This window comes from Rousettus aegyptiacus, unplaced genomic scaffold, assembly GCF_014176215.1.
Source record: "Rousettus aegyptiacus isolate mRouAeg1 unplaced genomic scaffold, mRouAeg1.p scaffold_m13_p_6, whole genome shotgun sequence".
Classification (NCBI taxonomy): domain Eukaryota; kingdom Metazoa; phylum Chordata; class Mammalia; order Chiroptera; family Pteropodidae; genus Rousettus; species Rousettus aegyptiacus.
The window spans coordinates 16455253-16468479 of NW_023416309.1; the positions used below are offsets into that span (position 1 = coordinate 16455253).

Consider the following 13227-nt stretch of genomic DNA (forward strand, 5'->3'; position numbering starts at 1 on the left):
ACTACTCATGTTCAAGGCTCCCCGAGTCCTCTCCCTGGCCCTGGAACCCAGGGCTCAGAGACTGATTGGCTAGATTCTGCTAGCAAGGCCCTCTTCGTGGCTTTTCAGGGCCCAGTGGAGTCTGGGCCTGGCTTGTGCTTGTCTCTATTCCCCTTGCCACACCATGTGTGTGTTTCTGACCACAGTGAGGCCCATGACAGGGGAATGGACACCCGAAGATGCCTGTCCTTTCTACCCCTACTGCCCAGGTCAGAGGAGCCAGGCTGATCCACAAAACAAGGGACATTTTGCTGATCCCGGCTTCCTGGGCCTCTCACTGGAAAAAGAAGTGCACACATTGGCCCTTCGTATCCCAAGACTGGCCCTGCTGTTGGTACACCATTTGCAGGTCCCAATACAGGGTGACTATAGGTTTTGGGCTCTGCACTCTGGGGTGGAGCCAGGAAAAGAAGGAGCTGGTGGTGGCTGGAGGGAGTGGGAGACCATCCCAGCCCTGAATCCCCCACCCTACTTGGAAAGAGTCCTTTATTCTTCAAGAGGTAAAGCAGAGGCTTTGCCTTTGAACTGATACATCTGCCCCCCATTATCTCCCACCACTGAGGTTGGGTCATCTGGTCATCTGAAACAATGACTAACCCAAAAGTCCCTCTGACTTGGCTAGGGAAGGCAGCCAGACACACACACACACACACACACACACACACACACACACACACGTAGGGGGTCAGACACGCAGACTTGCACAAGCCACACGGTCACACAGAGAAGGCCATGTGCAGAGGAGACGCACAGTGGCACGTGGAGTTCCAGATACACACCTGCTGGGAGACTCCCAGCCCGGCCAGCACAGGGCAGATACAAGAACACAGCATGGGGGTGGGGCGGGGGATCGGGAGCGCTGGAGACAGGCTCCTCACAAACCCGTACCAACCCGCAGGCACACTGCTGGGCCGGGCAAACACCGCCACCCCCACGGCCCCCGCTCTGGCTGCTGAGCGCAGAGGGGGCAGTATGCTCCTGTTTCCAAGCTCTGTAGGTGCTGGGACCCCAGGGAGAGGAGGCTAAGTCAGGGGCTATGCCCCAGGATGGATCAGTTTTAGGGGTTCACTTACCCGGTGTGGGTACTCTCCACACTGACCCTGGGGAAGAGAGGGGAGGAGAGGAAGGTGTTAGGCACTAGATGGATTGTCAGGGGCACCCTCAGGACTTGTGGACGCACCACGCACTCATCACCTACCAGCCCCGCTCCGGTCCTGGACTGAGCTCTCTGAGGCAGGGGAGCTAATTCCCTCCCTCACCCTGGCTGGCAGCAGGAAATAAACCACCAGCGCCTGCTTGGACACGGCTGGACTCCGCCTCCACGCACTACTTGCCACAACTGCATAGTCAGGAGTTACGCCCCATGCGTGGCTGGAGGTGTTTTCCAGAATGGTCAACACCCCCGCCAACGGCCCTGAACAGGAACCCCTGGCTGGGAAGAGCAGACAGCAAGGCAGGTTGTGGGCAACGGGGTTCTCGGAGATGCCTTCTCTGAGCAAGGTGCTGGGTCCCTGTACTATCCACCTGAGGGAAAGCCCAGCAGAGTCTCCATCAGATATCCAAGGAGACAGAGAATGTAGACCAGGCCAGTGGTTTATGCACTGATACCTCAAAATCCTAGAGGCTCATGGAGGTAGGTGAGGAAACACCATGGGGGTGGCAGGTGGGAGGGGACAAGAAAGAGGCTGAGGAAGGCCAGGCTCTAGACCACCCACTCCCCCAAATGCCAGCCCAAGAAAAGAACGTGAACAACAGCGGCTTCCCTTTTCTTTCTCAGACCTTGGTGCTACGGGGAGCTTCCTGGTTGTCTGATAAGAACCTAGTTTGAAAATAACCACTGCGGACCCCTTTTTGCCTGTTGGGGGGATGTTTCCTGAGATTAAAATTCTAGAAAATCTCCATCAGGCTTACCTTTTCTCCTTTTTGTCCTTGAGGTCCCTACAAAGAGAGGGAAGTGAGAGAGTTAGAAACTGAAGCTGAGGACACAGCGGCCCGAAGCCTTAATGGGGAACATTAGGGCGATGTACCAACCGGCTGTCCTCGGGGACCCATCAGGCCCTGTGGGGAGGAAACACACACAGGTCAGTGGGGTGCACAGGAAGTGGGCAGATCGGAGACTCAGGCATGCGTGGGGATTATGCTAGAAGCAGGGCTTCCAGGTGCTTTTTAGAACACCTCAGTCCCAAAGGCTGGGCTCCATCACCCATGTCTGGTCTCCCTGTATCTGAGATGTTCCAGGTAGTGTGGCCTATATATCATGCCTCAGATTCTTCATCTGTCAGTGGGCATGACTAGGTGTGCCCTGCCCTCTGTGCATGGCCATGATGAAGAACAAATGCCATCCTTCATTCATTCCTCCACCCACCACCATCTCATGGGCCTGCTAGGAAGGAAGCTGCATTTAAATGTCAGGCAGGGCTCTGCCACTGTGGACGGCCTGCCTCACTCATGCCCATCTCCTCTTAGCTTTGGAGAAACATTTGGCGAAAGAGAGAAAGCAGAAAGTTCGTGACTTAAGCCATGTCCTGGGCTCCTTGGAGGAACATAAGAATTTTGGGGTTTCTTTCGAAGATATCTTATCAAGTTTGCAGGGCTGAGAAAGGAGGCTGGGTTCAAGGTGGACCCATGTTTTCTGAGGAGGACACAATGTCCAGATGGCTCTCTCAGGAGCCTGAGCTGAGGTCATTGTTAAAGAGGCCTCATGGCTGGTATGAAGGAAAGAGGGGAGGAGGAGTGCCTCTTGTTTTGAGGGCCCACTCTGAGGAAGGCTTTCAGTACATGCTGAACTCATACCTACACTGGCCCATGAGATAGGTGCTCATGTCAGCTCCATCTCCCAGATGAGGGGAGGAAGATAAGGCTTAGCAAGGGCTGGCGCTGGGATGTGAGCCCCGGTTTGTCTGATTGTGAGGGTCTAGCTGTTTCCACTCTGCCACGCTCTCTGAACTGGGCTGGGCCTCGGGAGGCTGGACTTCTAGACTTGGCTAGAGCCACAAGCAGTACCCTAGTCCCTGGGGCCTGAGGTCCCTTCCGGGCACCATCCTGAGGGCCTATGAGGACTCACACGCAGGACCAATCTCTTTGGGGCTTGGAGAACTCAGGATTCCTGGGGACAGATCCTTCAGGTAGGAAAAGAGCCTTCTCTTGCCTCTGACTAGACAATTGGACCAACCACCAAACTGGGAAAGTCCCAGGAGGTTCATGAGAGGGGATAAGTGGCCTTTGGGACAATCCGTGTGGCACTCCGGCCCATGTGCTTGACCAAGTGTTTAGTATTAAGTTCAGCAGAATATAATGCATTTGGCAGAGACCATACTGCAGGTGACTAGAGAAAGGAGCTTGGCGAGAGGGAGAGGGCCAGGGGCTGCACAGACTTGGAGGTATGAGTCCCAAATGATGGCCCATGGGACAATCGTGGTCCCCGGAGGTATTTGGTTGATCCTATACAGTATTATTTCAGTTAATTGCTGACAATTAAGAGCAAGAAGAGCACAACAAAAACCTGAATTTCAAGTTTCTCTTAAATATTTCAAGGTCCAACAACACATGGCATCAATTAGCTCTAGCTGAATAGCAGCTGCCCCTTCGAGGTAGGTCATGGGGGATGTGCTGGCTGAGGCGCTTGTCATAATCCCTGTGTGCCAGGCACTTTTCTAACCCCTTGGTGCGAATTAACTCCTTCCATTCTAGGACAGCCTGTGAGTGGTGAAATAAGTTGTGAATTCAGAATTCTGACTCTTCTTTATGGCAACCCCGATTCTGTCCACACCTTACACTAGGTTCTTAGGACTACTGTGAGGTAGATGGAGCAGAGGTAAACTCTTTTGACATGTGGGGACAGAGGTTAAGCATGTGAGGGTGAGCCACAGGCTCCCTTGTTGGAAGCCCAGTAGAGGAAAAACCACCTAGGGAGGGAGGTGAGTGGGAGACAAACGGATGATAAGCAGGCCAAGATACTTATGCCCGACAACGTGTTGAATTAATAGCCTGGAGTTCCCATGCCAAGTCAAACAGAGCCTAATGGCTCTGTGGCCTGTCAGATTTTGATGGATGTCTATGAGGCAGACAGGGACTCTATCACACTGACGTGGGCTCATGGGAGATAGGACTGCCCCACCTTTTCCCCTGAGTTAGCTCTGACTCCCAAACAGAGAAGACTCATGGATGGTTAAGTGGGGTAGGGTGGAGGGATGGCAGGAAGAGGAGCCCCATAGAAGGGTTCCTTTGCTTTGAGACGAAGGACCCTGGCAGTAGAAAGGAGGCATAGTAGAGAAGTAACACCTCACCACCTGGGTCTTAATCTCAGCACTGTTATTTATGGGCTGTGTAGCCTCGGGTAATAAACTCAACCACTCTGTGCCTCGATCTCCCTTTTGGTAGAGTGGAAATAATAAGGCATTATAAGTCGTTACGGATTATGACCATTATTATTACTTCTGGGGTGCTCAGACTATATGTTAGCATCAGGCCACCCCAAACTTCTGGCAGCTAAACCCCTATGCCTCCACCACCACAGCAGCATGGAAGTTTATTCCTGCCTCAGTCTCTGTTACTTCCTGCATGTGCACAGCATGCTTAGGAACAGAGTGGGGGCAACAAGAAATGCTTTTGCAGTGGAAGTGGCTGGGTTGGAAAGGAAAGCTGGCCAGGGGACCTGGATTCCAGGGCCGGCTCTTCCATCCACTGTCTCCAGTGCCTCACTGCCCTTCTTCCAATTCTGCGGATATTTCAAGGACTTTCCTGCCTCAGGGCCTTGGCACATGTCTCCCATGTTCAAAGTGTTCTTTCCTATTCCCTTTCCTCTGAGTTAAATGCTCATCCTTAAGGTCCCAGTTCAAGTCTCAGTCATGCCTCTCTGACCCTCCGCCTGGGTGAGGTGCTGTTAAGCTGAGGTTGCTCAGGGTAACGGGCACTGCCTTTTCACAGCACTCAGTACAAAGGCGATTTGTTAATTATGTCTCCGCCACTATGCTGTGAGCTACAGGACGGCAAGGACGGTATGTTTCTTAATCCTGTCTGTATCTGTATCCCTAGCACCTGGCACGGTGCCCAGCATATTGTAGCTACTGGATAAAAATGTGTTAAAGGAAGGAAGGAGGCAGAGAGACAGGGAAGGAGAAAGGGAAACAAGGAGAGAGGAGGGCAGTAAAATGTGGAAGGAAGGAATCTGAGAACTGGTTTGGATCCTGTTTTGGACGCCCCCCCAGCTGTTCGACTTCAGGCAAACAGCTTAGTCTCTCTGAGCTTCAATTTCCACAGCTGTCAAAGGGATCCTAATGGGACCTGGAGCGCAGGGTCAGGCTGAAGATTAAGTGAGATAATATATGTACGGTACTTAGCCCTGTGCCTAGCACATAGAAAACATCAATAAGTGTTAGCTGAATCCGAGTCAAGCAGACAGGCCGAGGTCCAGAGGGGACTGAGCTGCAAGTTAGGGAGAGCCGAGGATCGAGCCCAGGGCTCCCAACTGATACTCTTCTGCCTCCTTTCTCATTGATGAGGTTATCCACCTCCCTCAGCACACGGGGTTCTAGCCTCACGTGTCCTGGCACGGCCCCACTTATAGGTGGAGAGTGTCCTCACCAGGCACTTGGAGCAAAGCCCGAGCCTAGAGCCTGTCATGTTGCTCTTGTACCTGGCACAAATCCCAGGCTTGCCCACAGGAGGTGGCTCTTCACAATGTAGATGTGACCAACTTGGGAGGCAGGACAGCATCCCAGCCAAGGCTGGCCCATCTGCTCTTATGGCCCAGCAGTCCCAGTGAGATCTACTCTGGAATGGATGGGCTCTGACAAGGACAGGCCTTTCCCTTCTGGAAGGAGTAGCCTGGGGTGACTATATATAGAGAAAATGCCTTTAAAAGGCTCTGCAGAGGTGGAAGGGGCCAGGCGAAGGTGGGGGCCATGGTCTGCATCTCCAAAACTGCTTTGTGCCCTGTGGGGATGCGGTGCCTAGAGTCCTGGGGCAGCCCAGAGCACGGCTGGCACGAGAAAACCAGACCAAGGATGAAGTGCTCGACGGGCTCCCTACCAGCCCCAGTGTGAATGCCGGATGTAAGCTCATGCCCAAGGGAGTGCTAGCCTCTAATTCCATGTGACTGGCCAAGTGTGGATTCTCTCTGGACCTTGTTTTTCATGTGGAGCAGCCCCCTGCCCAACTCTCCTCCCCACATTGCTGGGAGCACCTGGGGGGATGTGCTTTACAGAACTGGGGAATGACCACGGCAGCAGCCACTCTCGCTGTCCCTGTTGGGTCCCTCTGCCAGGCAATGTGTAGCTGGGGCTCATGGGGGCCAAGCCAATCCCTCACCCTTCAAAGGAAGATAGGAAAGCTGGGGTCTTACCATCTCCCCTTTTGGTCCGGGGTGGCCCTGGAAGGAGAAGATCATGAGTACCAGGAATGTTGTTGCAACCCAGAAGCCCCCCTTTTTTGCCACATGTGGCTCCTCCTTCCATCACCTTGTCCTGTGAGATAAGTGGACATGACCACCACAGTCCCCTTGCTGTGCTTAGCTCTGGCCTGCAGCGGTGGAGTGCCCAGGTGAGTGGCTAGGCCCCTCATCTAAGAGGATGCCAGCTGCTCAGGGAAGAGGAGAGTGGGTGGGGCTGGGCTCAGCACCCACTGCTTTCATTTGTGGGGGGGCATCTTTGAGGGCATTGGAAGTTTGAGCTCTCCCCCAGCTCACTTCTTCCTAAGAGTGGGGAGGGGTCTCCTTTCTCCCATGAACATTTGTGTCTGGGACGAAGTCAAAAGGATTGACATGAACAAAGACAGGACAGGAAAGCAGCCTCCGTGTGGACTTGGACATGTATGTGGGGGTCTCAATTGGGTGGCAGACCCTGGGAGAATGGGAGACACAGAAGCTGCCCTAGCAGTGCTGGGGAGCGAAGGTGTGAGTGAGTGCCCAGGCTCCTTTGAGAATTAGCTGTTGAGCCCCCTACTCATTCTCGCCCTGCTGCCTCCTTGCCTCATCCCCTACCCAGCTCTGTTCCAGGAATGCCCCGGCATCATCCAATTCTAGAGATGGCTCTTGCTCCGGACGCTGAGAGCCCAGCTTGATGGCTGTGGACTTGTGCCCTGGGGAGGCCCTTAGTGGTCAGGGGCAACTCCTGAAATGGCCCCTCTTTCCCTTCCCACTGGCAGCACCTTTCTGCCACAGGATTGTTCATTCTATCTATCTGAAGCCTCTTCCAGGGAGTCGGAGTCTTGCAGAAGGACTTGGAGAATAGGACCGAGCGACGGGGGAGGAGCCCACAGCCTGAGAGGGTCTACTTACCGGTTTGCCATCTAGCCCAATGGGACCCTGAAAGCAGAAAGAGGACAGGCATAAAGACCAAGCATCCCAGATCTCCTGCCGAAGAAGCAGCCCGGGGCATGTGTAAGACTCCAACAGTTAAGGCTGATTGACCACTTACTGGTTATGTGACCAGAGGTGAGCCTAAGCCTCAATTTCCCATCCTAAAATGGGGGTGAGAATAATAGACCTTCTAGAAAGGGTCCTTGAGAGTAGTGAGTGAGATGCCCTCTGCCAGGTGTCCTGTGCGAAGAGAACCTGATAGGGGCTGTTGCCATTGCCGTCTAGACCTCTGCCTGACCCTGGGTGGAGAGTGGACAGTATGTTCTCAGAAAGCCAGAGCTGGCCAGCGTGGAGGCCCGCGGAAAAGGGGAACTAGCTGCTCCTCCGCCCTCCCCCTTGGGCCCCTGAAGCAGGGGTCAAAGAATACCCAGACAGCCACCTCCCGCCTCCTCCAGACGATCTCCTCTCAAAGCTGGTGGAGGTTGCTCCCCTGCAGTGCCTCATCTGTTCCACATTCCAGTGTCATGCTGGGGTTTACCAGCCTGTGACTTCACTTGCCTGTTCCTGTCCTGCTGCCCCGTTTTTTCCATATCAATGTCCCTGTCCTCACTTGCACTATGAGCCAAGTGCTGCTTCTTCTCCTTGATTGCTCTCTAAGAAAGCCTGCAGGAGAGCGTTTTTATTGATTGTGTTTTGGAGGGCCAAGGGCAGCTTCAGGGCTGGCTTTGCATGAAGTTTAACCCAGCCAGGCCCAGGGATCACGGGGGGCACAGTTAACCTGAGCTCTCCCCACTTACCGGAAATCCAGGAAAACCTCGAGTGCCCGGCTGACCCTGAAAAGAATGGAGAGGAGTGAGGATGGTGAGGAGGAGATGAAACTGATCCTTAGTCCCCTGGTTCACCTTTGTTCCCAAAGGGGCTGTGGTCTCCATCCTACTCCTCTGTGATCATTGAGGAGAGACACCATGGTGAAGTGCTGTGAGGGAGGATAAGGATGGAAATGGAACATCACAGGCTCTCTCCCCCAGGCACTGGGGGTGGGGAGGGGGAAGAAGGTAGCCAGCATCCTTTGGGTCTTCCTGGGAAGTAGCCCCCGAGAACTCCACACTGCTGTGGATACTCTGATCCTCAGCATGTAAACAGGTGATGGAGAGCTAGGATGGGGGGTGGACTTGGCCCACAGCACGCTGAACTCTTCCTGGACTGCGGTTTTCTAAGACTCTTTTATTTACACAGTCGTTGCTCATGGCCACTTATCTGAGGATGGTTTGGACATCAGTGGGTATCAGAACTTGACCTTTGGGATAGGTGTTTTCAGGCCAGAATAAGTCAGCTTACTCACTTTCCTCTCACCCTGGCCAGCAGGGCTCTCCTAGTTGGGAAAACTCTGGATCCCCCCATTTTTGTGTGATGCAGATCAATTTATGACCATTTTCCTGAAGATGCAGAGGGCCACCTAGATAGGTATTCAGATTGGAGACTAAAAGCAGGTTCACTGGTCACAGCCTGGTGGTTTATGGACAAGAGATGTGCGGAGGTTAGAAGCAGCATGAAGCTGTGCAGATCGGGACTGAGGAAGGCTGAGCAGGGGGTCAAGGGCAGCAAAGAGCTAAGGAGGAGGAGTGCTGCCACTTCCCTTCTCAAGAACCAGCAAGGGCTCTCTTCTACTCAGATGTTATTCGGGGTCATCCTCAATGCCACCCTGATCTGCCAGTTTAGGCTCTCTCCTGCCTCATGCTCCCATGTACTCTTTGCTCGGGCACACTGGCTCACCTGCCTTTCCCCAGACATACCACATCTTTCAGCTCCCGGCTGTTTAGCTCTCAGCTGGGCGCTCCCCCTTGACCGAAATGGCCACAGTCCCTTTCTAAGCTTGGGCTTTTGAGTCTGGCTGCCTCCACAAACAATGGCTGTGTAACTCTGTGCAACTTATCTAACCTCTCTGGGCCTCGGTCACCTCATCTAGAGGATGGAGACAATAGTATAACCTCACAGGTTCATTGAATTACATTCAATTATGTTTGTGAAGGCTTTTGAAGTAGTAGCTGCCATTATCGGATGTTTGTGGGGTTAAACTGAACCCAGGAATGCCAGAATATAGCAAGGTTGCCTTCGAGCCCAATATGTCTTAGAATCCATGGAGGTTTGTCTTTCCAAAGCAGTAGTTTCAGAATCAGACTCTATCCAGAGGAAGATTTCTCTGGATCCATCTGCTGTGAACCTAAAGCATTTCCAGACTGCTTGGGTCCTCCTTGAAGCTGTGGACATGAGTGCTCCAAGACCCCTGCTCAGGGGCATGGCTGGGTGGGATGGGGACCCTGTCATCAGGGTGGGTGCACTGGTCAGGTGGGGAGTGAACTGGAGTATGCTGTAGGCCCAGGATGATCTTGTGGCAGGCATCCAAAAGGGCAAGAGGGAAGAGATACCACTCGTACATCAGAAGGGCCCCGGGTTTCTCTCCTCTCAAGGATAAGTGACGCTAAGAATAGCACCAAGGAGAAAACCCAGAAACTGTGCACTGTAACCTCTAAAACCTCCTAGTGTAAACTTTCGACTCTAGCCACCGAGAGGCCTGAAGGAAAGGTCAGCAGGAGAGGATTCCAAGAAGCATTTTCAAGTCCCACTCTGCTAATGTTTACATGGTAGGGATAATCACATCGTTTGCTAATTACAGAGCCTGCCCCGGTAGCAGGACACATCTCTCCAGCCCAGAGCCAAACCCGGGGCTAACCAAGGCTTTTTCAGGGATCTTGGGAAGAATGTTGTCATTGACCAAATGGAAACCGGGACTCTGGAGAGGTTGGCTCTGTGGAAGGCACCAGGAGAGGTTTGGAACTGGATTTTAATTTACATCTTTTCAGCTCTATGCTGAGGTTGGACATCTCTTCCCATGTTTATTGCTGGTCCTATTTATTTGTGAATGGCCTGTTTGTATTCTTTACCAATACTTTCTACTAGATTGTTTGTCTTTTTCCTATTAACTTGAGTAAAGCTCTTTGTCAAGCACAGTAACCCTTTGATAATCATATATGTTGCAAAAATTCTTTTCAAGTTGGCATTTATCTTTTTTATGGTATATATTTTTTGCCATATGGAAGTTTGACTTTTATGTCCACAAACTTATCAGCCTTTTCCTGTGGCTTCTGGGTTTTATCTTCTATTCTAAAGGGACTTCCCTAGTTAAAAATTAGAAAAGATTTCCTCATGCTCTGTTCTCACATTTTAGGGTTTCATGTTTTACATATAAGTATTTTATTCATTTGAAATTTATTATGATTGACAAGTGATGTAGACATTCAGCTTTTTTTTAAAGCTTGTTATTTTTTTTTCAGTTTAATATTGCCTTTTTCTAAACAGCTTGTCAGTCGTCCCAGGATCATTTCCTGAACAATCTATTTTTCTCTCCCTATTGTGAAATGAAGCCTTTATCATGGACCAATTTCTCAGATGCATTTGGCTTTATTTCTAGCCTGCCCATTCTGTTTTATGTGTATTGTAACCTGCTGTTTTTATGATACATTTTGATGTCTAGTAGAATAAGTCTCCTCCTCACTATCTCCCTTAATCTATTTTTCAGAATTTTTCTAACATCCTCACAAGCTTATTTTTTCCAAATTGAATTGAATATCATTTTGTTGGCCTTTCAACTCCATAAAAATTCACTTGGATCAGGATCATACTAAAATTATGGATTTTTGATTTGTAGACTAATTTATGAATTAATATTATGTTCTTCTAGAAAGAACGAGGGATGCAAGCTTTACATCGCTCTCTAAAATCCCTTTCCTTAACTCGAGGCCCCAGTGGGTAGGGAGCCAAGGGGATCCCTGGCATTTGGAAATGGACCCTACTCCCTCTCCTCTCTACCTTCCTCGTACCTACAACTTGTGCGGGGCAAAGCAACGTGAATGGATAGGAGGTTCTGGAGGAAAATAGCCTACCAGGAACTCCCCCTTCCCTCCTATCTGACTCCTGAAAGAGGCTCAGTCACGTATCTGCCCAGAGCCTGCCTCTTGTTACCTCTCCCTCTCTAAGTCAGTGCTGACTCTCCTTTGAACAAGAGTCTATGTTGGTGTTTAATCACTGGCTGGGTGGGAGAGAGTAAAGAGGAGAGCTCCGCTTTGTACAGCATTTGCCAACTTCTGTGGTGTAAATACTTCCACCGCAGCTGATTTCAAGCTCCTAGCGTGATGTCACTGAACAGAGTTGGGAGGGGTGTGCGCGACCTGCTCTTGTGAACCAGTATGAGCCAGCTTGGTACGCTACGCTCTCTGACCTCCAGCAGCAAATGGAGAGCCACACAGCTCCCCTTGGACATTACAAGGACAACTTGAATTCATCTTGTTCAGATAAAACTCACCTCCCCCAGCAAAATATGCTGCTCCCTCCGGGAAAGGGCACCCCATGCACTCTGTTACTCAAGTCAGCGTGTGGAGTCATCTTGAACTCCTCTTTCTCCCTCAACCTCCATTTTTGTCATCACTCAGTTCCGTCAATTCCGCCTCCAAACTATCTGGCCAGTCCAGCCCTCCCACCAGCTCCTACTGACTGTGCTCCAGTCTAGGTCTTGATTAGTGCAGGCGCCTTCCAGCCAGGCCCCCACCTGTAGCCTCTTTTAAACATGCTCCACACTGGTGGTGGTGGGGATGATTAGGAGATCTTTTTAAACTGCAAATCCGATCACATCCCTCCTCAGCTGAACACAGCCCAAGGGCTCTCCACTGCCCTCAGGATAAAGCCCCAACTCCTAAACATGGAGTCCAGGTTCTTCATGATCAGGCCCTTGCTCAACTTGCCTTGTTCTTGCTTTGTTCTGGAAAGAACTTCCCTCCTTCTCTGTAGTTAATAGGAACCCTTCCTGCCTCAGGGACTCAGTGCTCCTCCCCAGCCTGGTAACTAAGTAACCTCTGCTAATTCTTGATCACAGTTTAGTTGTCCTTTTCTCCTGAAAGCCTCCCCTGCCTACCCCCACCCAAGGTCGGGTGCCTCTTTCATGTCCCCACAGCTTCCTAATTGCCCCAGGCTGAGCACTGACTGTCTGGATTGTAATCACTATGGGACTGCTGGCTTCTTTGCAAAGGGGCAAGCCCGTTGCAGTCAGGTTTTCATTGTTGATTACCCAGCAGGAGGTGCACAGCAAATATTAATGGAAAAAATAAACCAAGAAACACTCATCAGGTATATCGACCTGACAGGGGTATCTTCTTGTAAATGAGGGCTGCAAGTTCAGATATCTCCTCCTGTCCCCTGCAGAGAAGCTGCAGGGCACAGGGAGGGATTGAGCTCCCTTTGAGATGGGGGACATTTCCTAGCCTGGCAGATGACCTTTTCAGTGTCTGCTGGACCAGCCAGTGTCTCGAGGTCCCAGCCACCCCCTCCGTTTAATGGGACAACAGCTTCAGCATCTCGCTTCATTGGAATGCGAATCATCCTTCTCCAAAGAGCCTGGACAGTTGCCCCTTTACTCGGACTATTTACGAAGCTCTAAGAGAGAAGGCAGATGCTGCTAAAAGGGTGTTAGAGGACTAGCATGATCAACACAATGGAACGTCTGTGGTCAGATTGTGAGGCAGAGATGGTGGCCAGAGGGTAGGACCTGTATTCTGTGTTATTCCTTGTCCTGCTAATAGGCACACCCCAGGCTTGGCCCTTGCTGTCAGGACCTAGGGTCTGTCTTTCTCTGTAACCTTTCCATCTTCCAGTGACCTGCTGCTGGGTGCCGCCTTTGTCTGTAACAACAGGGCTCAGTGCATTCACGGTGAGGATCTCCCAACACACAAAGAGGCTTCTGGCCCCATAGGGGCTGTAGCCATGTGAGCCCAGAATCACAGAGGACATGACCGCATGGCCTGACTGTCTGCTATAGCAGCAGGGTTCAGAGTGCAGACTCG

The 13227-nt window shown here is 51.5% G+C and overlaps 1 protein-coding gene across 11 annotated transcripts in view; it reads right to left on the reverse strand.

The window, feature by feature from the left end:
* The window catches only part of COL13A1 (collagen type XIII alpha 1 chain), a 148117-nt gene that overhangs the window by 64691 nt on the left and 70199 nt on the right, over positions 1-13227 (reverse strand). For all 11 annotated transcript variants that reach the window (XM_016121055.2, XM_016121059.2, XM_016121054.2 and 8 more), the window contains 6 exons: positions 8134-8169; positions 7316-7342; positions 6383-6409; positions 2071-2097; positions 1951-1977; positions 1113-1139 (listed from right to left, as the gene is read on the reverse strand). In XM_016121055.2, coding sequence (XP_015976541.1) covers positions 1113-1139; positions 1951-1977; positions 2071-2097; positions 6383-6409; positions 7316-7342; positions 8134-8169 — 171 coding nt within the window. The remainder of the gene's footprint in view (positions 1-1112; positions 1140-1950; positions 1978-2070; positions 2098-6382; positions 6410-7315; positions 7343-8133; positions 8170-13227) is intronic.